This window comes from Prionailurus viverrinus, unplaced genomic scaffold (genome assembly GCF_022837055.1).
Source record: "Prionailurus viverrinus isolate Anna unplaced genomic scaffold, UM_Priviv_1.0 scaffold_35, whole genome shotgun sequence".
Lineage (NCBI taxonomy): Eukaryota > Metazoa > Chordata > Mammalia > Carnivora > Felidae > Prionailurus > Prionailurus viverrinus.
In genome coordinates this window covers 4,467,616-4,488,547 of record NW_025927605.1, presented here as the reverse complement: position 1 = coordinate 4,488,547, position 20,932 = coordinate 4,467,616, and the positions used below count along the sequence as shown (strand labels likewise).

Below are 20,932 nucleotides of genomic sequence, written 5' to 3'. Positions count from 1 at the left end.
TGAGTTTTGATTTTATCTTTGCCCCCTACTTTAATGTCTTAAAGTAAGACAATTCCCTGGTTTTAATCTCATTTGTAAAATGAGGATCACTTACAGACTATACTAATTGGGGGACAGCTGTATAGTTTTTTGTGTGTGATCTGAGAAGTAGCTAAATTCTCACATGGTGTTTATACTCTGATCAGATTCCAAGGATGTGAGTATAGTAGGGGTCAGTAGACTGGCCAGTGAGTCAGATCTGGGTCGTGGTCTGTTTTTCTATGACCTGTGAATAAGTGGTTTTTGTATTTTTAAAATGTAAAAATGTAGTTTTAAAATGGAAAAATCAAGAGTGAGAAGATACGCCACAGACTGGGAGAAAATATTTGCAAAAGACACATCTGGTAAAGGACTGTATCCAAAACAAAGACTCTTAAAACTCAACAATAAGAAAACAACCTTATTAGAAACTGTGCAAAAGAGGGGCGCCTGGGTGGCGCAGTTGGTTAAGCGTCCGACTTCAGCCAGGTCACGATCTCGCCATCCGTGAGTTCGAGCCCCGTGTCAGGCTCTGGGCTGATGGCTCAGAGCCTGGAGCCTGTTTCCGATTCTGTGTCTCCCTCTCTCTCTGCCCCTCCCCCGTTCATGCTCTGTCTCTCTCTGTCCCAAAAATAAATAAAACGTTGGAAAAAAAAAAAAAAAAAGAGGGGCGCCTGGGTGGCGCAGTCGGTTAGGCGTCCGACTTCAGCCAGGTCACGATCTCGCGGTCTGTGAGTTCGAGCCCCGCGTCAGGCTCTGGGCTGATGGCTCAGAGCCTGGAGCCTGTTTCCGATTCTGTGTCTCCCTCTCTCTCTGCCCCTCCCCCGTTCATGCTCTGTCTCTCTCTGTCCCAAAAATAAATAAACGTTGAAAAAAAAAATTTAAAAAAAAAAAAAAAAAAAAAAAGAAAAAAGAAACTGTGCAAAAGACCTAAACAGACACCTCACCAAAAAAGATACACAGATGGGGAAGTAAGCATATGAAAAGGGGTTTAACTTCATACGTTATCAGGGAATTGAAAATTAAAACAGTGAGATAGTGCTACTACACACCTATCTAAAACACTGACAGCACCAAATGCTGGCAGGGATGTGGAGCAGCAGGAACTCTCATCCATTGCTGGTGGGAATGCAAAATGGTGCAGTCACTTGGAAGACATTGGGCAGTTTGTTATCCAATGTAGCTCTTACCATATGACCTGGCAGTCACACTCAGTGGTATTTACTCAAATGAGCAAAAAATTTATGTCTACATGAAAACTTGCACAAGAATATTTATAGCAGCTATATTCATGATTGTTAAAACTTGGAAGCAGCCAAGGTGTCTTTCAGTAGGTGAATGGATAAACAAGCTGTTGCACATGAAGACAGTGGAATATTATTGAGCACTAATAAAGCTATCAAGCTATGAAAAGGCATGGAAGAAACTTAAATGCATATTACTAATAGAAAGAAGCCAATCTGAAAAAGGCTACGTATTATATGATTCCAACTATATGACATTCTAGAAAAGACAAAACTATGGAGACAGTAAAAAAGAGCAATGGTTAGGGGAAAGGAGGGATAAATAGGCAGAGCACAGATTTTTAGGACAGTGAAACTATTCTGTATGATGCTACAGTGGTATGTAGTTGTCATTACACATTTGTCCAAACAAAATACGTCACCAAGAGTAAGCCCTAATGTAAACTATGGACTTTGGTAATGAGGTGTCCGTTGTATCAAATGTTCCACTGCAGGATGTCGATAACGGAGGCTGTGTATGTGTGTGTCAGGGGAACAGGAATATATGGGTACTCTCTGTATTGTCTGCTCAATTTTGCTGTCATCCTAAAACTGCTCTTTTTTTTAATGTTTATTTTTGAGAGAGACAGTGCAGGTGGGGGAGGGGCAGAGAGAGAGGGTGACCCAGACACAGAATCTGAAGCAGGCTCCAGGCTCTGAGCTGTCAGCCACAGAGCCCGACATGGGGCTCGAACTCATGAGCCATGAGACCGTGACCTGAGCCGAAGTTGGACACTTAACTGATCGAGCCACCCAGGCGCCCCTAAAACTAGTTTGTTTAAAAATCTTTGCCAAAATAAAATCAAAGAATAAAATGTTACAGAGACCATATATGGCCTATAAAGCCTAAAATATTAATATTTCTTACCTGACCTTCTACAGAAGGTATTTACCGAACCCTAGACTATATCACAGAAGAACTAGGAGAAGAGTTGGTTGGTTTCTCTCTGGTATCCTGTCCTGCCTGGTCCCCTAAGTCCCCCTGAGTACTCAGTGTCTCTGATGGCAGAGTTGTTCTTAAGAATTTCCATTTCATTTGCAGGTATATGAGTGACCTAAAGCTGCAAATTAAAACGGAGAGAAAGCAGTATCAACTGCGAGCAGGGCAAGGATGCCAATTCCTCCTCCCCCTCCACCGCCCCCTGGTCCTCCTCCACCTCCCACTTTTAATCAGGTATGTACTTCTTCCACCTGGCTATCTCAAAACCTTAATGGATACTTAGGGCTTCCTGGTGTAAGACATGGAGTACTCAAAGATACGTGGCATAGAAAGATGGAGAAAAAAATGCATGAAGTCTCTCCTCATTAACTGTTTCTGATTCTTGAATGGTCCTCTTAGGACTATAATGGCTTATCTTGGGTTTTTTTTTGGCCTGGTTCAGTATAAATGGAGATTTGGACAAGTCACATCAGAACAGGAACTAGTCTTTTGCCCCAAAACTATTCTACAAAGGTGAGCACAGCATTTCTCTGGCGTTGTTGAGAAAAGGGACGGCAACTCCTGGTTGTTACTTGCTACTGTTTCATCTCCTTTTCTTCCACTCCAAACCAGTTCATCCTAAGGCCAAGTCTATTAAGTCTACTACACCATCAAAAAAGAAAGGAGTTTCCGGAAAATATTAGTACAAAGACTTAAAGGTTTGATAACAGAAGGAAAAAAAGCAATGTGGCTTCTGAACCGAAGAGGCAACCATGTTTACTATATGTGGATTGTGATATCTGGTGTTGCATGAGAAAGAAGCAACTTGGGTGCTTTCTCTCTCTCTCTCTCTCTCTCTCTCTCTCTCTCTCTTTTAAGATTTTTAAGTAATTTTTACACCCAACGTAGGGTAGAATTCAAAGATCAAGAGTTTCATGTTCTACCAACTGAGCTAGCCAGGCATGCCTGCTTTATCTCATTTTTGTAAAATTTTAAAGCAAAAGAAACTTGAGGGAATGAATATCGTGTGTGTGTGTGTGTGTGTGTGTGTGTGTGTGTGTGTGTTTAGCAGATGAGAAATAGTGCCTGAAAGTGTCGGTGTATGTGTGTCTTAGGTATTTAACAGATGAGAGGTAGTGCCCCTAAGGAGGCAAAGTGACTTGCCTAGCTAATTTATTTTAGAACTAGGACTAGAGTTCAGGTCTGCCCACTTGTTTTTTTCCCGTAAGTTCTGGTTTTCAGACATTTTGTTTGAGGGTATGTATGAACCCTCTTTCTGGATGAAATTTTATGTGGAAGCCCAATAAGTGAAATGGAAAGCAGAGCTTCTCTGGTCATAGTGGGATTCAAGGACCCAAAGTATATCCTTGGATCTGTATAACTTCCTGGGTTAATGCTCTGCATCATGCTGTCTTAGTCATTTACTCAGTAGCCTTTTGTGTGTACTTCATGTCAGAGACTTGGCTTGGCATACAACTTAGAAAATCTGGATAATTTTACTCCATGCTTCTTTCTATGTTGCTTGACTCTTTCCCAATAAGATTTATTTATGTAATTGAAAGAGAGGGAAAACATGCAGATAAGAAAAACAGATTAAAAATAATCTGTAATACCATTGGCCAGAAAGGACAATTTCTGCCTTCAAAGGCTCCCAGCACAATGGGTGAAACAGACAAGTCAGCAGGCAAATTCCATGCTACACAGAGATAAATGAAGCCATAAAGGAGCAGGCCTCACCTACCGGCTCTGGAGGGAGTGGAGGCAGTCAGAGGCGGCTTCTAGCCAGGAGGTGATACTTGAGCGGAGTCTTAACAGATGAGTAGCATTTAGCCAGAAAGTGAAGAGTGAGGGCAGGCACTTGGTATTGAAGTAGAACGGAAGGGTACTGATGTGTGGGAAATCACACCCAGGATCGGATCATTGCTGGAGGGGTGTGGTGGGAAATGAAGCTGGAGGCAGGCACAGGCTGAGAGGGTTTGGGTTTTTCTCCAGGCAGTGATAGGGAGGTAGTGTATTTTTAGCAGCAGGAATCAACTGATTGGGTGCATTAGAAAAGTGTGGATAGTAGGTTGGGGTTGAGACTGGAGACAGAAGGCTGTTACAGTTGAAAATCGAGAGTTTTGGACTAAAGCAGCAACGATGGAAGAAATGAAGATGAGAGACATTTAGAAAGTAAAATCTTTTTTTTTTTTAAGTTTGTTTATTTTGAGTGAGAGAGAGCGCGAGTGCACACGTGCATGGAGGAGGGGCAGAGAGAGAAGGAGAGAGAGAATCCCAAGTAGACTGTTGTGGTGCTTGAACTCACTAACCCGTGAAATCATGACCTGAGCAGAAATTGAGTTGGATGCTTAACAAACTGAGCCAGCCAGGCACCCCTAGAAAGTAAAATCTTAAAGAGTTGGTAACAGTTGTAAGACTGAGGAAGAGGAAGGAAGTTGGAATGACTCTAGTTTGGGGGACTGAATGATGGTGTTGTTGACAAAGAGAAACAGGTTTGTGGAGGAGGATATGAACTCAATTTTGGATATGTTTAGTAATGTTTTAATAATTTTCTCTTTACAAAAGTAATGAGTAAGAAATTTATGAACTATGGCTTGGATGCCTGGCTGGCTCACTTGGTAGAACATGAGACTCTTGATCTTGGGGTTGTGAGTTTGAGCCCCATCGTGGACATAGGATTTATTTTTAAAAGAAAGAAATTGGGGCTCCTGGGTGGCTCAGTTGGTTGAGCGTCTGACTATTGATTTCAGCTCAGGTCATGATCGTAGGGTCAGGGGATCAAGTCCCACATTGGGCTTTTAGCTGACATCACGGAGCCTGCTTGGGAATCTTTTTCTCCCCCTCTCTCTGCCCCTTCCCTGCTCTCTTTCTCTCTCTCAAAATAAATAAACATTTAAAAAAGAAATATATTAACTATGGATAAGTATAAAGTATAAATATAAAGGATTATACTTAGTCCAGTGATTCATAATAGTTTTGTGTATATCCGTCCCCTCCCTTCCTCCCTTTTATCTTCTACTTTTTTAAGAAGGAGCCTGTGCTGTATATACATACTGATTTGTTTTGTTTTCTTTTCCCCTCCCCCACACTGCTATGCGTACTGAGTTCTAATCTGCTCTTACTCATTAATACATCGTGAATGACTTCTCACATCATTAAATGGTTAGTGCTATCATTAAAAAAATTTTTTTTATTGTATTAAAAATGTGGAAAAAATTAGAGAATGCCAATAAAAATAGAAAATGTTAAACTATCAATAATTAACCTTTGTTAGCATCTTACGTTTTACATATTTATGATAGGAAAACTAGAAAATTCAAGTAAATATAGAGAAGTATTACCCCAAATTAACTTTTGTTAGTACCTGTGTATATCCTGCAGATGTTCTATGTAGATGTACCTTGAAATTTAGCTACTGCTTTTATTGAGTTCTTTTTATACATCAGGCACTGTGATAAGCTCTTAAAAAATGTTTTTTTTTAAAATTTTTTAATGCTTATTTTTTTGAGGAGAGGGGGGATAGAGATGGGGGGGGGGCCCTGAAGCAGGCTCTAGGCTCATGAGTTGTCAGCACAGAGCCCAATGTGGGGCTCAAACGTACCAACCTACCAACCACAAGATCATGACCTGAGCCAAAGTTGGGCGCTTAACCAACTGAGCCACCCACCCAGGCACCCCAAAAAGTGTTATTTCATTTAATTTTCAAAACTACCCTATGAGATAGGTTCTATTATTTTTCCTGTTCTATAGAAGAGAAAATGAATCCAAATCCTCTTAAGTGTATTGTTTTATAATCTTTTTTACTTGACTATGTCACACATTTACTGCTGTGTAAAGATATTTACTGCCACATCTTGAAGAACTTAACTGGCATTCCCTTCTATGCTTGTGCCATCAGTGTTCCCTTATTGAACTTTCGATTATTTTCAGTTCTTTGCTATTATAAACTTTTTTGCAATTATTAAAATGTTTGTATACTTCTCTAGTTTTTTTTTTTTTTAAGTTTTCATTTATTTTGAGACACACACACACACAGCATGAGTAGGGGAGCGACAGAGAGAGGGAGAGATACAGAACCCCAAGCAGGTTCCATGCTGTCAGTGCAGAGCCCAGCATGGGGCTTGAACCCACGAAGCCGTGGGATCATGACCTGAGCTGAAATCGAGAGTTGGGACACCTAACCGACCTAGCCACCAGGTGCCCCTCTACTTGTTTTCTTGAAGTTAATTCCTGGAGATAGAATTCTTGTAGTAGACTTTCTGAAGATGTTTGATACATAAACTACTTTCTAGAAAGATCATACTAATCTGTCTTACTCCAGGTGATACAAGAGTACCTGTTTCCCTGAATCGTTATGACCACCATAAGACAGTTACTTGTTCTTCACATTTTTTTGAGCACCCTCAGTGTGTCAGGCACTGTACAACAGTGAGCAGTGGATGCTGCCTTCTGCAGCTAGCAGTCTCCTGTTAGAATTTTACCTTTTACCAGTTTCATTGGTAAATGATGATACTGTGTTTTAGCCTGAAAAATTTTTTTTGTGGTTGAATTTTTTTCGTATATGCTGGTTCTCTGATTTCTTTTACGCAGTTCATATCCTTTGCTTATTATCCTGTTGATTTATAAGTCCTCTTTATGTTAATGCTCTATAGATTTAGGACATTATCTGTATGTGTTACAGATGATTTTTTCTTCCAGTATATCATCTGCTTATTATATTCCTAAGTAAATAAAAGTCTTTCGGTCTTTCCCTGTTTTAGTTGTCATATTCTTCCCTTTATGTGTTTTTCCATATAGTACTTCTGTGAGTTTTTTTTTTACATTTACATTAAAAAAATTTTTTTTAATGTTTATTTTTGAGAAAAAGACAGTGCAGGTGGGGGAGGGGCAGAGAGAAGAGGGAGACAACAGAATCTGAAGCAGGCTCCAGGCTCTGAGCTGTCAGCACAGAGCCCAGCATTGGGCTCGAACTCATAAACCTTGAGATCATTGCCAGAGCTGAAGTTGGACGCTTAACTGATTAAGCCACCCAGGCACCCCTACATTTACATTTTATAACTCAGCTAGAATTTGTTTGAGAAGAAGCTGTGAGGTAAGGGTTTAACTTTATTATTTTTTCCCCAAATTAACCAGTTATTATCAGTAGCTTATATTTAATAATCAGTGCTTTCCGCACTGCTGAAATACACTTTTATTATTTCTTACATAGATCTAGGTTTGTTTATGGACTTTCTGTTTTGTTCCATTTATCTAGCTGTCTGTCCCTGTGCTCCCCTTGTAGTCGATTCTAGCTTTTGGTGGCGCAAGTCCCATTTTCTTAGTTTTTTTTCCCTCTGCTTAATCTTCCAGATGGATTTTAGAATCCTTTTTTTTTTTAATGATTTCCAAAAAATTCCATTGTGTGGTTATTTTTAAAAGATATACATTTAAAAATTTTGTAAGGAACATGGTATGTATGATGTGTTTCATTTTAGGTATGTGTGGGATATTCATTTGGAGATGTCCTGGAGACATTGGCACACATGGGTATGAAGCTCAGGGCCAGAAGTGGTGACGAGATAGAAAGATTAGAGATAGTAGGGCTTATCAGTGGTATTGAAACCATGGGACTGGATGAGCTTGCTTGGGGAGGTTTAGATGGAGGCTGAGGATAGGGCTCTGAAATGGCATTTAAGAGGTAGGTGGAAGGTGAAGAACTCAAAAATAAATATATAGGGGGGCTCCTGAGTGGCTCAGTCGGTTAAGCGTCTTGACTTTGGCTCAGGCCATGATCTCGTGGTTCTTGAGTTCAAGCCCCGCATCAGGCTCTGTGCTGACAGCTCAGAGCCTGGAGCCTGCTTTGGATTCTGTCTCCCCCTTGCTCTCTGCCCCTCCCCGACTCATGCTCTGTCTCTCTCTCTCAAAGATAAATAAACATTAAAAAAAATTCAAAAAAGAAAAGTAAAGAAATATGTTGTTGGAAGAGCCCATAGGGAAAGTGGGAAAGGCATGGGCTTTACACAATCAGACCAGCTCTGCATTTACTAACCATGTGACATTAACTTCTCTACACCTTCACTTCCTCATTTTTGGAATAGGAATAAAATGGTCTATTTTATAACATTGTTTAGAAGATGAAGTAATAGGGAAGCAGTAAGGTCTGTTAGTTGAGATAAGATGGGCATTTTAGAGTCAGTGTCTGGGTTTGGATCTTTGCTTTCCTATATATTGGATGCATGGCCTCAGGGAACTATTCAACTATTCACTTTCCAAATGAGTAATGATAATAATACTTCATAAAAATATTTCAAGATTTAAATGAGCTAACAGAAGTAGCATGCTTAACTTGAGGCATAGTAGGGACTCATTGTTTGCCTTGATACGTATAAAGCATCTAACATACAAGCCCAGCACACAGGTACTTGGTGTTAGTGTAGGCCTCCTTTCAGAAGCTTCTTAACAGGAAGGAGACCACACCCTTTGCAGAAGGCACAACAGGGGAAGGACTAAGAAGAATGAAAGCGAAGAATGAAAACGTGCATTGGTAATGATATTTGGCGCAGGGTCTGATTAGGTTAGAGGGGCATTAATGAAATCCAGTTTGGCTTAAGGTATTTATCCCAACCTTGTGGTGAAGGTAACTATTTAGGATGAATACTTATATTTTCCCCTCTCCTTCCAGGCAAACACAGAGCCGCCCAAGCTGAGTAGAGATGAGCAGCGGGGTCGAGGTGCCCTATTACAGGATATCTGCAAAGGGACCAAGCTGAAGAAGGTGACCAATGTTAATGATCGGAGTGCTCCCATCCTTGAGAGTGAGTCTAAGCTTCATTTCCTAGTGAGCCACCAGGGTCCCAGGATCAAGCTGGAGACTTGGCTGGCCTGTCATTTTTATTGTTGGGCCTTGAGTGGGAGAGTTTTGTCCTTTAGGAGAGTTTTCTTTGAATATTCTTTGGCCGTCTTTGCCTCTGTTCATTTGAATATCTTAGAAGTTTCTTTTTTGACCTTTGGGAAGTGTTCTCTGGGGTAAGATTCTCTTCTACTGTAACTAGTGCTTGTTAGGGTATATCTTTGGCAGTTCTCTGAGGAGACCACTGTATTACTAAAAACCACTAAGGTGAAGCCAACGATGATTTCTATAATTGTTACAGGTGTCCATTCAGATAGGCCTCTGGAGAGTTGCTCACACCTGGGTCCCTGAGTCATTGGCCCCCTTACCATCTGGGACTTGGAGAGACACTCCTCTGAGCCTGTCTTTATCCTGGTTTTCCCTCTGCCTTTCCTAAATAAGGGAAGTTTGGCTTCTTTTTTCCTTTTGTTCTTTCTCTTTCATCACAGTGTAGAATTTTATCTCCACATGAAGCTGTGGATCTGAGAGGCCTAGCAATTTTATTTTTAATTTAAATGCAAAGGCAAAAGCAAGATTGGTTTGTTTGCAAATTAAAGCCCAAATAGAGGAGGGGTTTCTCCTCAGGATTGACTTGGTCACCAGCTTGGAGCATGTGAAGTAAAAACCCTAATGGTATGCTTTCCAGAACCCAAAGGAAGCAGTGGTGGTTATGGCTCTGGAGCAGTTGCCCTGCAGCCCAAGGGAGGTCTCTTCCAAGGGGGAGTGCCGAAGCTCCGACCTGTGGGAGCCAAGGATGGTTCAGGTATCTGAGCAGTACTTTATTAGGATATTTCCCAAGTGCATTAATTTCTAACTAGTCCCAAGTGGGCCATCTAGGGTTAAGGCATGTGGTAGAGGTGGGAGAAAGGAGAAAAGGGAGCAGGGGAGGGGTTACAGAGTAGAATAAAGCCAAAGCTGAGGGATTAAATAAAAATGTGTTCATCTTGTATCAGCAGTATTTGTTAGTGGGCCCTGAACCTGAAACCAGATTAAAACCCAGAACTATACAGGCATTTACCTGCTACCATGCAGGTTACACTAAGGAGGCTGGGTGAAGGATATACTGACCAGCATGTATGTATGTTGTATTTGTAGAGAACCTAGCTGGTAAGCCAGCCCTACAAGTCCCCAGTTCTCGAGCTGCTGCCCCAAGGCCACCGGTGTCTACAGCCAGTGGGCGCCCTCAAGATGATACAGACAGCAGCCGAGCCTCACTCCCAGAACTGCCCCGGATGCAGAGACCATCGTTACCGGACCTCTCTAGGCCTAATACCACCAGCAGTACAGGCATGAAGCACAGCAGCTCTGCCCCTCCTCCACCACCCCCGGGGCGGCGGGCCAACGCTCCCCCTACACCTCTGCCTGTGCACAGCAACAAAGCCCTAGCCTACAACAGAGAGAAACCCTTGCCGCCCACACCTGGACAAAGGCTGCACCTTGGTCGAGAGGGACCTCCTGCTCCACCCCCAGTCAAACCACCTCCTTCCCCTGTGAATATTAGAACGGGACCAAGTGGCCAGTCTCTGGCTCCTCCTCCTCCGCCTTACCGCCAGCCTCCTGGGGTCCCCAATGGACCCTCCAGTCCCACTAACGAGTCAGCCCCTGAGCTGCCCCAGAGACACAATTCTTTGCATAGGAAGACACCGGGGCCTGTCAGAGGCCTAGCGCCTCCTCCACCCACCTCAGCTTCTCCCTCGCTACAGAGTAATAGGCCACCACCCCCAGCCCGCGACCCTCCCAGTCGGGGAGCAGGTAAGTGCCTGGAAGCACCTTTTTTTCCTATTAGATGGAGAATTGAGTTAATTGTCTCATCCTTTTCTCCAAAGCTCTCCTTCAGCAATTGAAGAGAAAAAGAATTCACTTACTCATTCAATAAGTTTATTGAGTTCCTTTTTATGTGTCGGACTGTGTTGTTAGGGAAACAGCAATCGATAGAAAAGACAGAAGATTCCTGTTCTCTGGACAGTCAAGCAAATTAGTAAAAAAAAAAAAAAAAAAAAAAATTAGAGAAATACAAAGCAGAGAAGGAGGGGAATAGGATCTACGGGGTGGAGGGTGGTGGTGATATTTTTATTGCAGGAGTGGGGTATGAAGTGACAGTCTGGCAAAGACCTGAAGACAATAAGCTAAGCAGTTTCTGGGAGAACAGCTATTGCAAGCATTGAGAACAGCAAATGCAAAGGCCCTGAGACTGGGGACATCAGGGAGGCCATCTTGGCAGGACTAGAATGAGTAAGGGGAAGAGCGGCAGGACATGGAGATCAGGAAGCTAGATTTCCTCGAGAGAATACTGCAAGGGTTTATCATGACTGGGATTTACTTGGAGAGATGCAGAGCCACTGGAACCATGGGAACAAAGGAGAAGCATTGCTCCAGATTTTATTTATTATTATTTTTTAATTTTTAAAATGTTTATTTATTTTTGAGAGAGACAGAGAAAGCGAGGGAGGGGAAGAGAGAAGGAGACAGAATCCCAAGGAGGCTCCGTGCAGTCAGCACAAAGCCTGATGTGGGGCTCAAACTCACAAACTGACAACATGACCTGAGCTAAAATCAAGAGTCAGGATGCTTAACCCACTGAACTACCCAGGTGCCCTGTTGCTTTTGCTTTGAAAAGGCTGACAAACTCCTGTGTTGAAAACAGACTGCCTGAGGACAAAGTTGGCAAAGGAGACTCCTTCCGAGGCTGTTGCAATAGACTGGGCAGATAGGTAGGATCACAGCAGGTTTGGGGGAAGAAGACAGGTGTTCACTTCTGGACAAGTCAAGTTTGAGATCCCTGTTAGCCAAACACCAATTCATTATTTTCTCTTGGATGTCTGTCAGACTTTGAAGTTCAGGGGAGAGATCTGGGCTAGAGAAATTTGAATGATATTGAAAACCACGTGCTGGGTGAGCTCACCAGAGGAGCTGATCTAGGTAGAGAAGAGGTTGAGGCTTAAGGCCTGGGGTCCTCCTATATCACAGAGATATATAGTAGCGAGCAGAGGAAGCTGAGAAAGAGCCTCTAGTGAGGAAGAAAGAAACCCAAGAGAATGCTGGAAGGATGCCAGGATGGAGTCATCAGCTGTGTTCGGGGATGAAAACAGAATGACATTGGTGTTAGCAACTTGGAGTCATTGGGGGTCCCGCAAACAACATGATACCCTTTAGAGTAGTTTCGGTGGAATGGTGGAGGATGAGGGTAAAAGTCTAACTGGGATGTGTTTGGGAAATCTGGAATAGGAGGAAAGGAATTGGAGATAGCAATGTAGAAATCTCAGTTTGCTCCAAGGGGAGTGGGGTGCAGATAAATGGAATGGTTGCTGGAGGAGGATGTGAGAGTGAAGGTTCGGACCCCTCCTCCCCATGGTGCAGTAGAAGCAGGGGAAATTGCTTGAGTAATGTCCTCAAGAAGGCTAAAAGGAATGGAATCTGATCCATAGGTAGGAGATTGGCCTTAGATAAGAACACCGTTCTTCCATGGTAACCAGAGGGAAGGTAGAATGCATAGGCATAGAAGCAAGTGGGTAGGTGGGTGTAATGATAGGAACATGCGCAGAGTTTCTTCTGGTTTGTTTCTAATTGGCGAAATGGAAAGCAGGGATATCTGCTGTGAACAAGGGGTGGGGGGAAGGAGAGAGAGGGCATGAGTGGCTGTCTAGGGGTGTGCTGGGATAATCAGCAACATGAAAGGCCCACTCAGGGTTAGGAGCCATACACTCAAAGTGAGATTTAGCACAGTGTGTGTCGAGCTGTGCATTTGCAGGTGCTGAGTGGGGCAGCATGGTATTTAACCAGGGTTAGCTTTTTTAGGCACGTGTGATACTAAGGGAGAGTGGGTCAAGGAAGCTAAGGGTTTAGGTCAGGGACTGATTGTAACAGTGGACCTTCGGCCTAAATTGGGTGAGCAGGAGACTAAGGAGCTCTCGAAAAGGTAGAAGAGGTTGTGTAATCTTTTTACAAAATAGCATGACTGAAAGTAGAGTGAGGTAGATCATGAAGCTCTCTGGTGCCTTCCTAGACCCAGGAATTTTGGCTCCCATGTCCTCTTGTATCATTGGACTTTGAGCCACACCCTCCACAAATGGCTTTTGAGCTTTTATTTTATTATTATTTTTTTTAGAGAGTGCATGAGCCAGGGAGAGGGGCAGGGAGAGAGAGAATCTGAAGCAGACTCCACTTCCATCATAGAGCCCAACTTGGGGCTCGATCTCATGACCCTGGTATGACTTGAGCCAAAATCAAGAGTTGGACACTCAGCTGACTGAGCCACCCAGTTGCCCCGGCTTTTGAGCTTTTAAACAATCAGTCCTTGCTGATATAGATCATTGATGAAGAAATTAAGTGATCCAGAGGCCGTATAACCTGTGCTGCTGGTTGGTGAGGTACATAGAGATTTGTACTCTAGGAGCTGGCAGTCCAGTCTAAGCTGGCATATAGTACCTGGTACGTTCCTGATTCCATGTCTCCTTGGTTTTAGCCATAAGAATCCTATTCCTAAGGTGGCCTTTGTTTCTACAAAATTTAGGTTTAAAAAAAGTCTTTTTAACTTAGGGACTTAAAAAAAAACTCTTTAAGTAGAGCCCATATCTACCTAACTCCATCCAGAAATAGAAGTGGGGAAAAAATGTAATTTCTGTGGGTTGAACTGAGTAATTTTAATTTATTTCTCAATTTGATTCAATTTAATTTATTTTAACTAGGCTGTATGCCTAAAGTGGGGCGTGAACTCACTACCCCGAGATCAAGAGTCACATGCTCTACTGACGTGAGGCAGCCATGTGCCCTGAACTGAATAGTTTTAAATGTCTGTGTACTTCTTGCTTCCCACTTCTCAGTTCTTTCTTTGGGGTTTCTTTAGAAGAATGTGAAGTTATGAGCCTTATTCTTCTGTCACTTAGCTATCACCAACTTTGAGGCCTGGTGGAGGCCTCAGCAAGCTTTCCTTTTTTTTTTTTTCCCCTTTCAAATTTTAATTTATTTGTTTATTTTGAGAGAGAGGGAGGGAACATGAGTGGGAGAGGGGCAGAGAGAGAGAGAGAGAGAGAGAGAGAGAGAGAGAATCCGAAGCAGGCTCCCCACTCTCAGAGCAGAGCCTGATGTGGGGCAAATAAATAAACATCTAAAAAATAAATTGGGGGAGGTGCCTGGGTGGCTCAGTTAGTTAAGTATCCAACTTCTGCTCAGGTCATGGTCCCGTGGTTCATGGGTTTGAGCCCTGCATTGGGCTCTGTGCTGACAGCTCAGAGCCTGGAGCCTGCTTCGGATTCTGTTTCCCTTTCTCTGCCCCTCCCCCGCTCACTCTTGCACTCTCTCTCCTCTCTCTCAAAAGTAAACAAACATTAAAAAAAAACTTGCATATAAAAAATAAATAGGGGTGTCTAGGTGGTTCAGTTGGCTCAGGTCATGATCTTGCAGTTTGTAAGTTCCAGCCCTGCTCCAGGTGAGCTTGAGCCCCACTTCAGGTGAGCCCCACTTCTCTCTCTCTCTCTCTCTCTCTCTCCCCCTCCCCCTCTCCCTCTCCCCCTCCCTCCCTCCCCCTTCTCTCTGCTCCTTGCTCACTTGCGCCCCCCCCCAAATAAATTAAATAAATTCAAGTTAATTAATAGTGTAATATTGGTTTCAGGAGTAGAATTTAGTGATTGGTCACTGACATATAACATCAAGTGCTTAACACCCATTTAGCCCACCCCCCACCCACCTTCCTCTATCAACCCTCAGTGTGTTCTCTATCATTAAGAGTCCGTTAGGAGGGTGCTGGGTGGCTCAGTTGGTTAAGCATCCAAATTCAGCGCAGGTCATGATCATCTTACAGTTTGTGGGTTTGAGCCCTGCATTGGGCTGTGTGTGGACAGTCAGAGCCTGGAGCCTGCTTCGGATTCTGTGTCTTCTTCTCTCTGTGTCTTCCCCAGCTCATGCTCTGTGTCTCTCTCTCAAAAATAAAGAAAACATTTTAAAAAGTTTTTAATAAAAAAGAATAATTTAAAAAGTCTGTTATGTTTTGTTTCCCTCTTCCCCCCCCTTCCCATATGTTCATCTGTGTTGTTTCACATGAGTGAAATCATACGTTATTTGTCTTTCTCTGAATGACTTATTTGGTTTAACATAATACACTCTAGCTCCAGCCACATTGTTGCAAATGTCAAGATTTCGTTCCTTTTGATGGCTGAGTAATATTCCTGTGTGCATGTGCGCGTCTGTGTGTGTGTGTGTGTGTGTGTGTGTGTGTGTGTGTGTGTACACATCTTCTCCATTCATCAGTTGCTGGACACTTGGGCTGCTTCCATATCTTGGCTATAGTGAATAATGCTGCTGTAAACATTGGGTGCATGTATCCCTCTTTGAATTTGTATTCCTTGGGCAAATACCTAGTAGTGTGATTTTTATAGGGTAATTCAATTTTTAACTTTTGGGGAAACTCCACACTTTTTTTCAGAGTGGCTGCACCAGTTTGCAGTGCCACCAACAGTGTAAGAGGGTTCCCCTTTCTCTGCATCCTCGCCAACATATGTTGTTTCCTTTGGTGTTAATTTGAGCTATTCTGACAGGTGTGAGGTAGTATCATTGTGTTTTTGATTTGTATTTCCCTGATGATGAGTGATGTTGACTCTCTTTTCATGTGACTGTTAGCCATCTGAATGTCTTCTTTGGAAAAATGTGTATTCATGTCTTCTGCCTGTATCTTAACTGGATTGTTTTTTGCATGTTGAGTTTAAGTTCAACACTTATTTTGGATAGTTTATTTTTCAACACTATTTTGGATTATAACCCTTTATCAGATATGTCATTTGTAAATACCTTCTCCCATTCCATAGGCTGCCTTTTAGTTTTGTTTATTGTTCCTTCTCTCTGCAGAAGCTTTTTATCTTGATGAGGTCCCAGTAGTTCATTTTTGCTTTTGTTTACCTTGCCCCCGGCAACTTGTCTAGGAAAAAGTTGCTCCAGCCAAGGTCAAAGAGGTTGCTGCCTATGTTCTTCTCTAAGATTTTGATGGTTTCCTGTCTCACATTTAGGTCTTTCATCCATTTTGAATTTATTTTTGTGTGTGGTGAAAGAAAGTGGTCCAGTTTCATTCTTCTGCATGTCAGTAACCAGAGCAACAGTTCTTAGAGTGATAATACTGAGAAAAAATTGAGGTATCTTAATCAGAGATCATGTCAGTATTGGCTCTCTTTGTTGTGTGACATTGGGCAGATCGCTCTGATTCTCTGGGTTTGTTTCCTCTTGTGTTCACAGTACCTTCAGAGGTGGTTGTAAATAAAAGTATGTATGAAAGTGCTTTGTAAACAGTAGTATGCTGATAACTGTTAGTGGTTTTCCGCAAGGATTTCCAGGTAGTTCATGGGTATATCTCTATTACTCAATCATATTATGACAGTATTATATGATAATGTAGTTTTGTTTCTATATGAATTATTTACATTTAAAAAAGCATGGAGTCTTTTGTCTTCCCAGAGTGCTCAAGGATCAAAAATTGCCACGTGTTGGTCTGTAGAGTTTCTGAATTTTTTCTTTGCAGAGTAAAATACTATTTTTAAGGGATTTTTTTTTTTAAGAATCAATACTACCCTTCCCTCAAAATTAGGTTTATCTTGGTCTACAAAAGGGTGATCTCCCACCGCAGGGTTTCTTTTACAAACTACTTCTTTCTTAGGGTCCTTGGGTCCCAGCTCTGTCACTTGAAACAGTCTTAAAATTGGATATGACAAAGAGCCCAGAAACTTATTGGAGATGGCAGAACCTGGTTGGGATGCCTGGTCCCTCAGGGAGGGTGCCAAAGGAGCAAGCAGGCTGCTCTTGGTCCTGCTCTATTTGGCCAGTCTGGGTTGGCTATAATCACTGCCACCTGCCCAGTGTCTAGCTGGTGTCCTTTTGAGCCTGGCTAATGTTGCCTGTCTTACACTTCCTGGCACTGCCGTAGAGTAGAAACAGACTCTTAGGGCCCTGAGAAATCTGGGTTTTAGAGAAATATTTTGAGGGTGACCTGAAAGGGCTTTGGTTTGGGCAGATTTGAAATGCAGATAAGGTTCAGAGATCTGCTGCTAGGTGCTATTAAGGAGATTTCTCTTTTATTATTGCCTCTAATAGCCCCTGTCATACTTAAACCTTGAAAAGAGGGAGACATTCAGAGCGTATTTTAGGAGAATTGCAAACCAACATTTACTGGGCCTACAGTGCTGGACCCTTTGTCTACATACATCATCCCATTACTGTTTTATGCTTAGCTGTGGTCACTCTACAGAAATTCTGACAGTAATTTAGAAGGAATAAATTGAAGATACACTCTTGGGGTACCTAGCTGGCTCACTCAGTAGAGCATGTGACTCCAAGGGTCATGAGTTCAAGCCCCACATTGGGCATAGAGTTTACTTAAAAAAAAAAAAAGATACACTCTTTCTCACTAAACTAGTGTTAAGCTGAGTTGTCTCTCCATGTATTATTTAGGTAACAGCTATTTATTGGATATGGCATTGGTGCCAAAAGACACACTTCCATCTCAGTGGGTTACAAATTTTGGGGGGAGATAAAATACATAGTACTTGGTGGTAGTTATGAAAAGCAGAGTGGGCACAGTGGAAAGAGCAGATGTGTGCTGAGTCTGTTAGATCTATGGCCTCAGACAAACAGGCTGAGTCCCAGTTTCCTCATTTATGAAATGGGGATAATACCACATAATTTGCAGGAGAGACTGAAGAGTTTTTAAAGATTTAATGCATATAAAGTGCTCAGGTCAGTGCCTGGAATATAATGGAAATGAAATAAATGGTAGCTACTATTTTTGCTAGTTAATGAAAAGAATAGAATAATATAACATAAACACCTTAGAACCTATTCCAGTGATGTTGACATGTCTTCAGACGTGTTTTTTATGTTCTACTTAGTGGCACATTTTTGTCTTTTAAGAGTGAATTTGATTTTTGAAAAGATGTAAGTATGAATATTTTTATTGGTAGTGGTACGACCTCAGAAATGAGATATGAACATCATATAATATTTATGGATGTGTCTGATTAGAAACTGGGTTTGGAGGCAATTCCCAAAGAGGCATTCCCAATTTTTTGAGCAATTAGATTATCATTGGAGATATGTAACTTCTGCAGATGAACACACTACACATATTTTGAGAATCACTCATTTTAGTATGTACTACTAAGTGTTAGAATAAATGACAGAGCCTATAAATGCTGTGGGAGAACAAAGAAGAGGGGATTAGAATAGAGTGCATTGCTTTGGGAAAGCCTGTAGAAGATAGGGCTTGAGTTGAACCTTAAAGGAGAGGTAGGGTTTGGCAGTAAGGGAAGAGGGATGGTATTTCCGAGTCTTTTGGGCCAGTCACAAGAACAAAGCGTATGTAGTTTGGTTTAGTCAGCAAATGTTGATTGCCTGCCTAACTGTGTGCTGTATGTACATTTGGCTGAGCTTGGGAACTCAGATGAATGGACAACTGCTCTGACTTAGTGTCCTGGGGAAGAGGCACATAAAATGAACAACTATAATACAATATAGTAGTGTAGTAGAGAGGTACAGAGGCAACAGTGTGAATGTGGAAGAGGGGCACCCAACCCAGCCTTAGGAATCAAGCAAGGAAGAGGAGATGGTGAGATCAGGCTGACTGCTGTGCTAAGTTACTGTGTAAGAAAGGAAGAAGATGGGATGAGACTCAGCTGGGGTTGAAGCTAAGGATTTGAAACTTCATGATACAGGAAATGCAAAGTCCTTGGAAAAGTTTGAGCAAGTATTTGGGGACATTAGTGAGTTGGTATGCAGAATAGATTGGCATGATAAGAGATGAGAAGCAAGGAGGACATTTGGGAAACTTTTTGCAATAAAACAGGCTAAATACGAGAAATCTTTGAATTAGAAATGTGGAGGAAGGCGTGGAAAGGCAGGGAAAAGAACACGAATAGGCAGAGTTCTTGGCTGACTCGTCACAGGAAATGAAAAAGGTCACACATTCATTCTGACTTTGGGATCTGATAGAATGTTGCTGCTGTTAAATAGGGGTGACAGGAGGGTGAGTATGATACTTGATATGCTGCCCAGGTGCTCACAGAGCCTGGCTCTTTGGGAAGGCACCAAGACATTTAGTGTGTGTCTCTTAACCCCCCCCCCCCCCCCTCCTCACCATCTCTGCATCGCAGTCTAACTGCTTTGGATTTTCATTGCAGCTCCTCTACCCCCACCACCCATGATCCGAAATGGTGCCAGGGATGCTCCCCCTCCCCCACCACCATACCGAATGCATGGGTCAGAACCCCTGAGCCGAGGAAAGCCCCCACCTCCTCCCTCAAGGACGCCAGCTGGACCACCCCCTCCTCCTCCACCACCCCTGAGGAATGGCCACAGAGATTCTATTACCACTGTCCGATCTTTCTTGGGTGAGTAGCAAGCTGTTTTAGTCTCACAGTTCCTGTGGTGACTTCACTAATTCCAGTGGCCACTCTAGAATGGGAATGGTCACTGGGTACCCTTTGTTGACAGCAGTTCTTCTCCTAACTTCCTCTCGGATTTCTGGGCCTTTGCAAATTGACATGCCTTTCCTTTTGCAAATTCTAGGCATGATTGCTTTGGAAGAGATTGAAGTAAAATCAGTACGTGTTGTGTTAATAACTCCAAAGCCACTCTCTTGCTCCCCAAGGATCATTTGTGATTAACTTTTAGGTCAGAGACTTTATCCTCTTCAGGATTATTCAGGCAGGAATTATGTATCTTCCTAGGAAGGAGAGGGCCTTTCTGGACCTTTAGAAAACAAACAAAACACACCACTGTACACCACATTAATCTAATAATACAAAGCCACTGCCTAGCTGTGTTACTTTGAGGAAGCCATTTCATTTCTCTGGGCCCCGCTTCCCTCATCTATGAAATGAGGGGGTTGAGATCAGGAGTGTATCATATTTAACTTTTCAAGGTTATAAATGAGTCTTAGGCCCCACCTAAGAGGTTCTAATTCATTAGGTTTAGAATGGAGCCCCAAGCAAAGGTTGTCCATAGGGTTTTTTCAGACCCTCTGTTGAGGACCCCTGGAAAGATCTATACAGCCCCATTCGACCCTAACACTCTACATTCTTTAATGGTTAACTCTTACCCGCTCCCGCTCTAGTCTGTTCCTAATAGGTGGACCAGGGTTTTTGGAATGTGAGTGAGTCACGCCCATAGAAAATTTGAGCCGCCTTGTAGAAGGGCCATGGAAAGTGGGAGTGGGGGCCATGAGAGGGCTCTCCCAACTGTGTCGTAGAATTTAAATGAGTGTAATTTGGACCAGAGGGGAATTACCTGGTCAGATCTCTCAGCTCGTGAGAAAAATTCCCGTTTTAGGCTAATGTCTACCAATCTGTAGATTCAGTTCAGTTGGTTTCCCATGGTGACAGTCTCTAAGATGACTGAAACAGAACTGTATTTCTTTCTCTTCCCATGCAAACAGCTGGGCTCCTTTCATGTTAAGTGTGTGGTTTTTGGTGGAAAGATTTGAAGAACCAATTCAAAGATTGATTCCTTTTCATTAGAAAGAGCCTTTCATTAGAAAGATTCTTTTCATTAGAAAAGAGCCTTTAAGCACAGCCTCTGCATATGAGGTGCCTAGAAAGATGCTCTTGCTGGCCTCCAGAACCTTGGTTTAGTGGGCCAGGCGGGCCCCTCATCGTCCATCAGAATGCATGGGAAATTAGCAAGGGGAGGGTCAGAAGTGGTACGGAGTATGTGGGAGCACATGAAAGAGTGATAGGAATTAATTTTTTGTTCTTTTCCCAGATGATTTTGAGTCAAAGTATTCTTTCCATCCAGTAGAAGACTTTCCTGCTCCAGAAGAATATAAACACTTTCAAAGAATATATCCCAGCAAAACAAACCGAGGTGAGAAGA

The 20,932-nt window shown here is 42.6% G+C and overlaps 1 protein-coding gene across 12 annotated transcripts in view; it reads left to right on the top strand.

Moving 5' to 3' along the window:
- The window catches only part of WIPF2 (WAS/WASL interacting protein family member 2), a 50,150-nt gene that overhangs the window by 24,143 nt on the left and 5,075 nt on the right, over positions 1 to 20,932 (top strand). For 10 of the 12 annotated variants that reach the window (XM_047845891.1, XM_047845893.1, XM_047845887.1 and 7 more), the window contains 6 exons: positions 2,344 to 2,475; positions 8,882 to 9,014; positions 9,735 to 9,851; positions 10,184 to 10,840; positions 19,240 to 19,449; positions 20,822 to 20,923. In XM_047845891.1, coding sequence (XP_047701847.1) covers positions 2,413 to 2,475; positions 8,882 to 9,014; positions 9,735 to 9,851; positions 10,184 to 10,840; positions 19,240 to 19,449; positions 20,822 to 20,923 — 1,282 coding nt within the window. In that variant the 5' untranslated portion in view covers positions 2,344 to 2,412. Of the gene's footprint in view, positions 1 to 2,343; positions 2,476 to 5,085; positions 5,383 to 8,881; positions 9,015 to 9,734; positions 9,852 to 10,183; positions 10,841 to 19,239; positions 19,450 to 20,821; positions 20,924 to 20,932 lie in introns of those variants that run through there. The other 2 variants (XM_047845895.1, XM_047845897.1) reach the window with 2 other exon arrangements.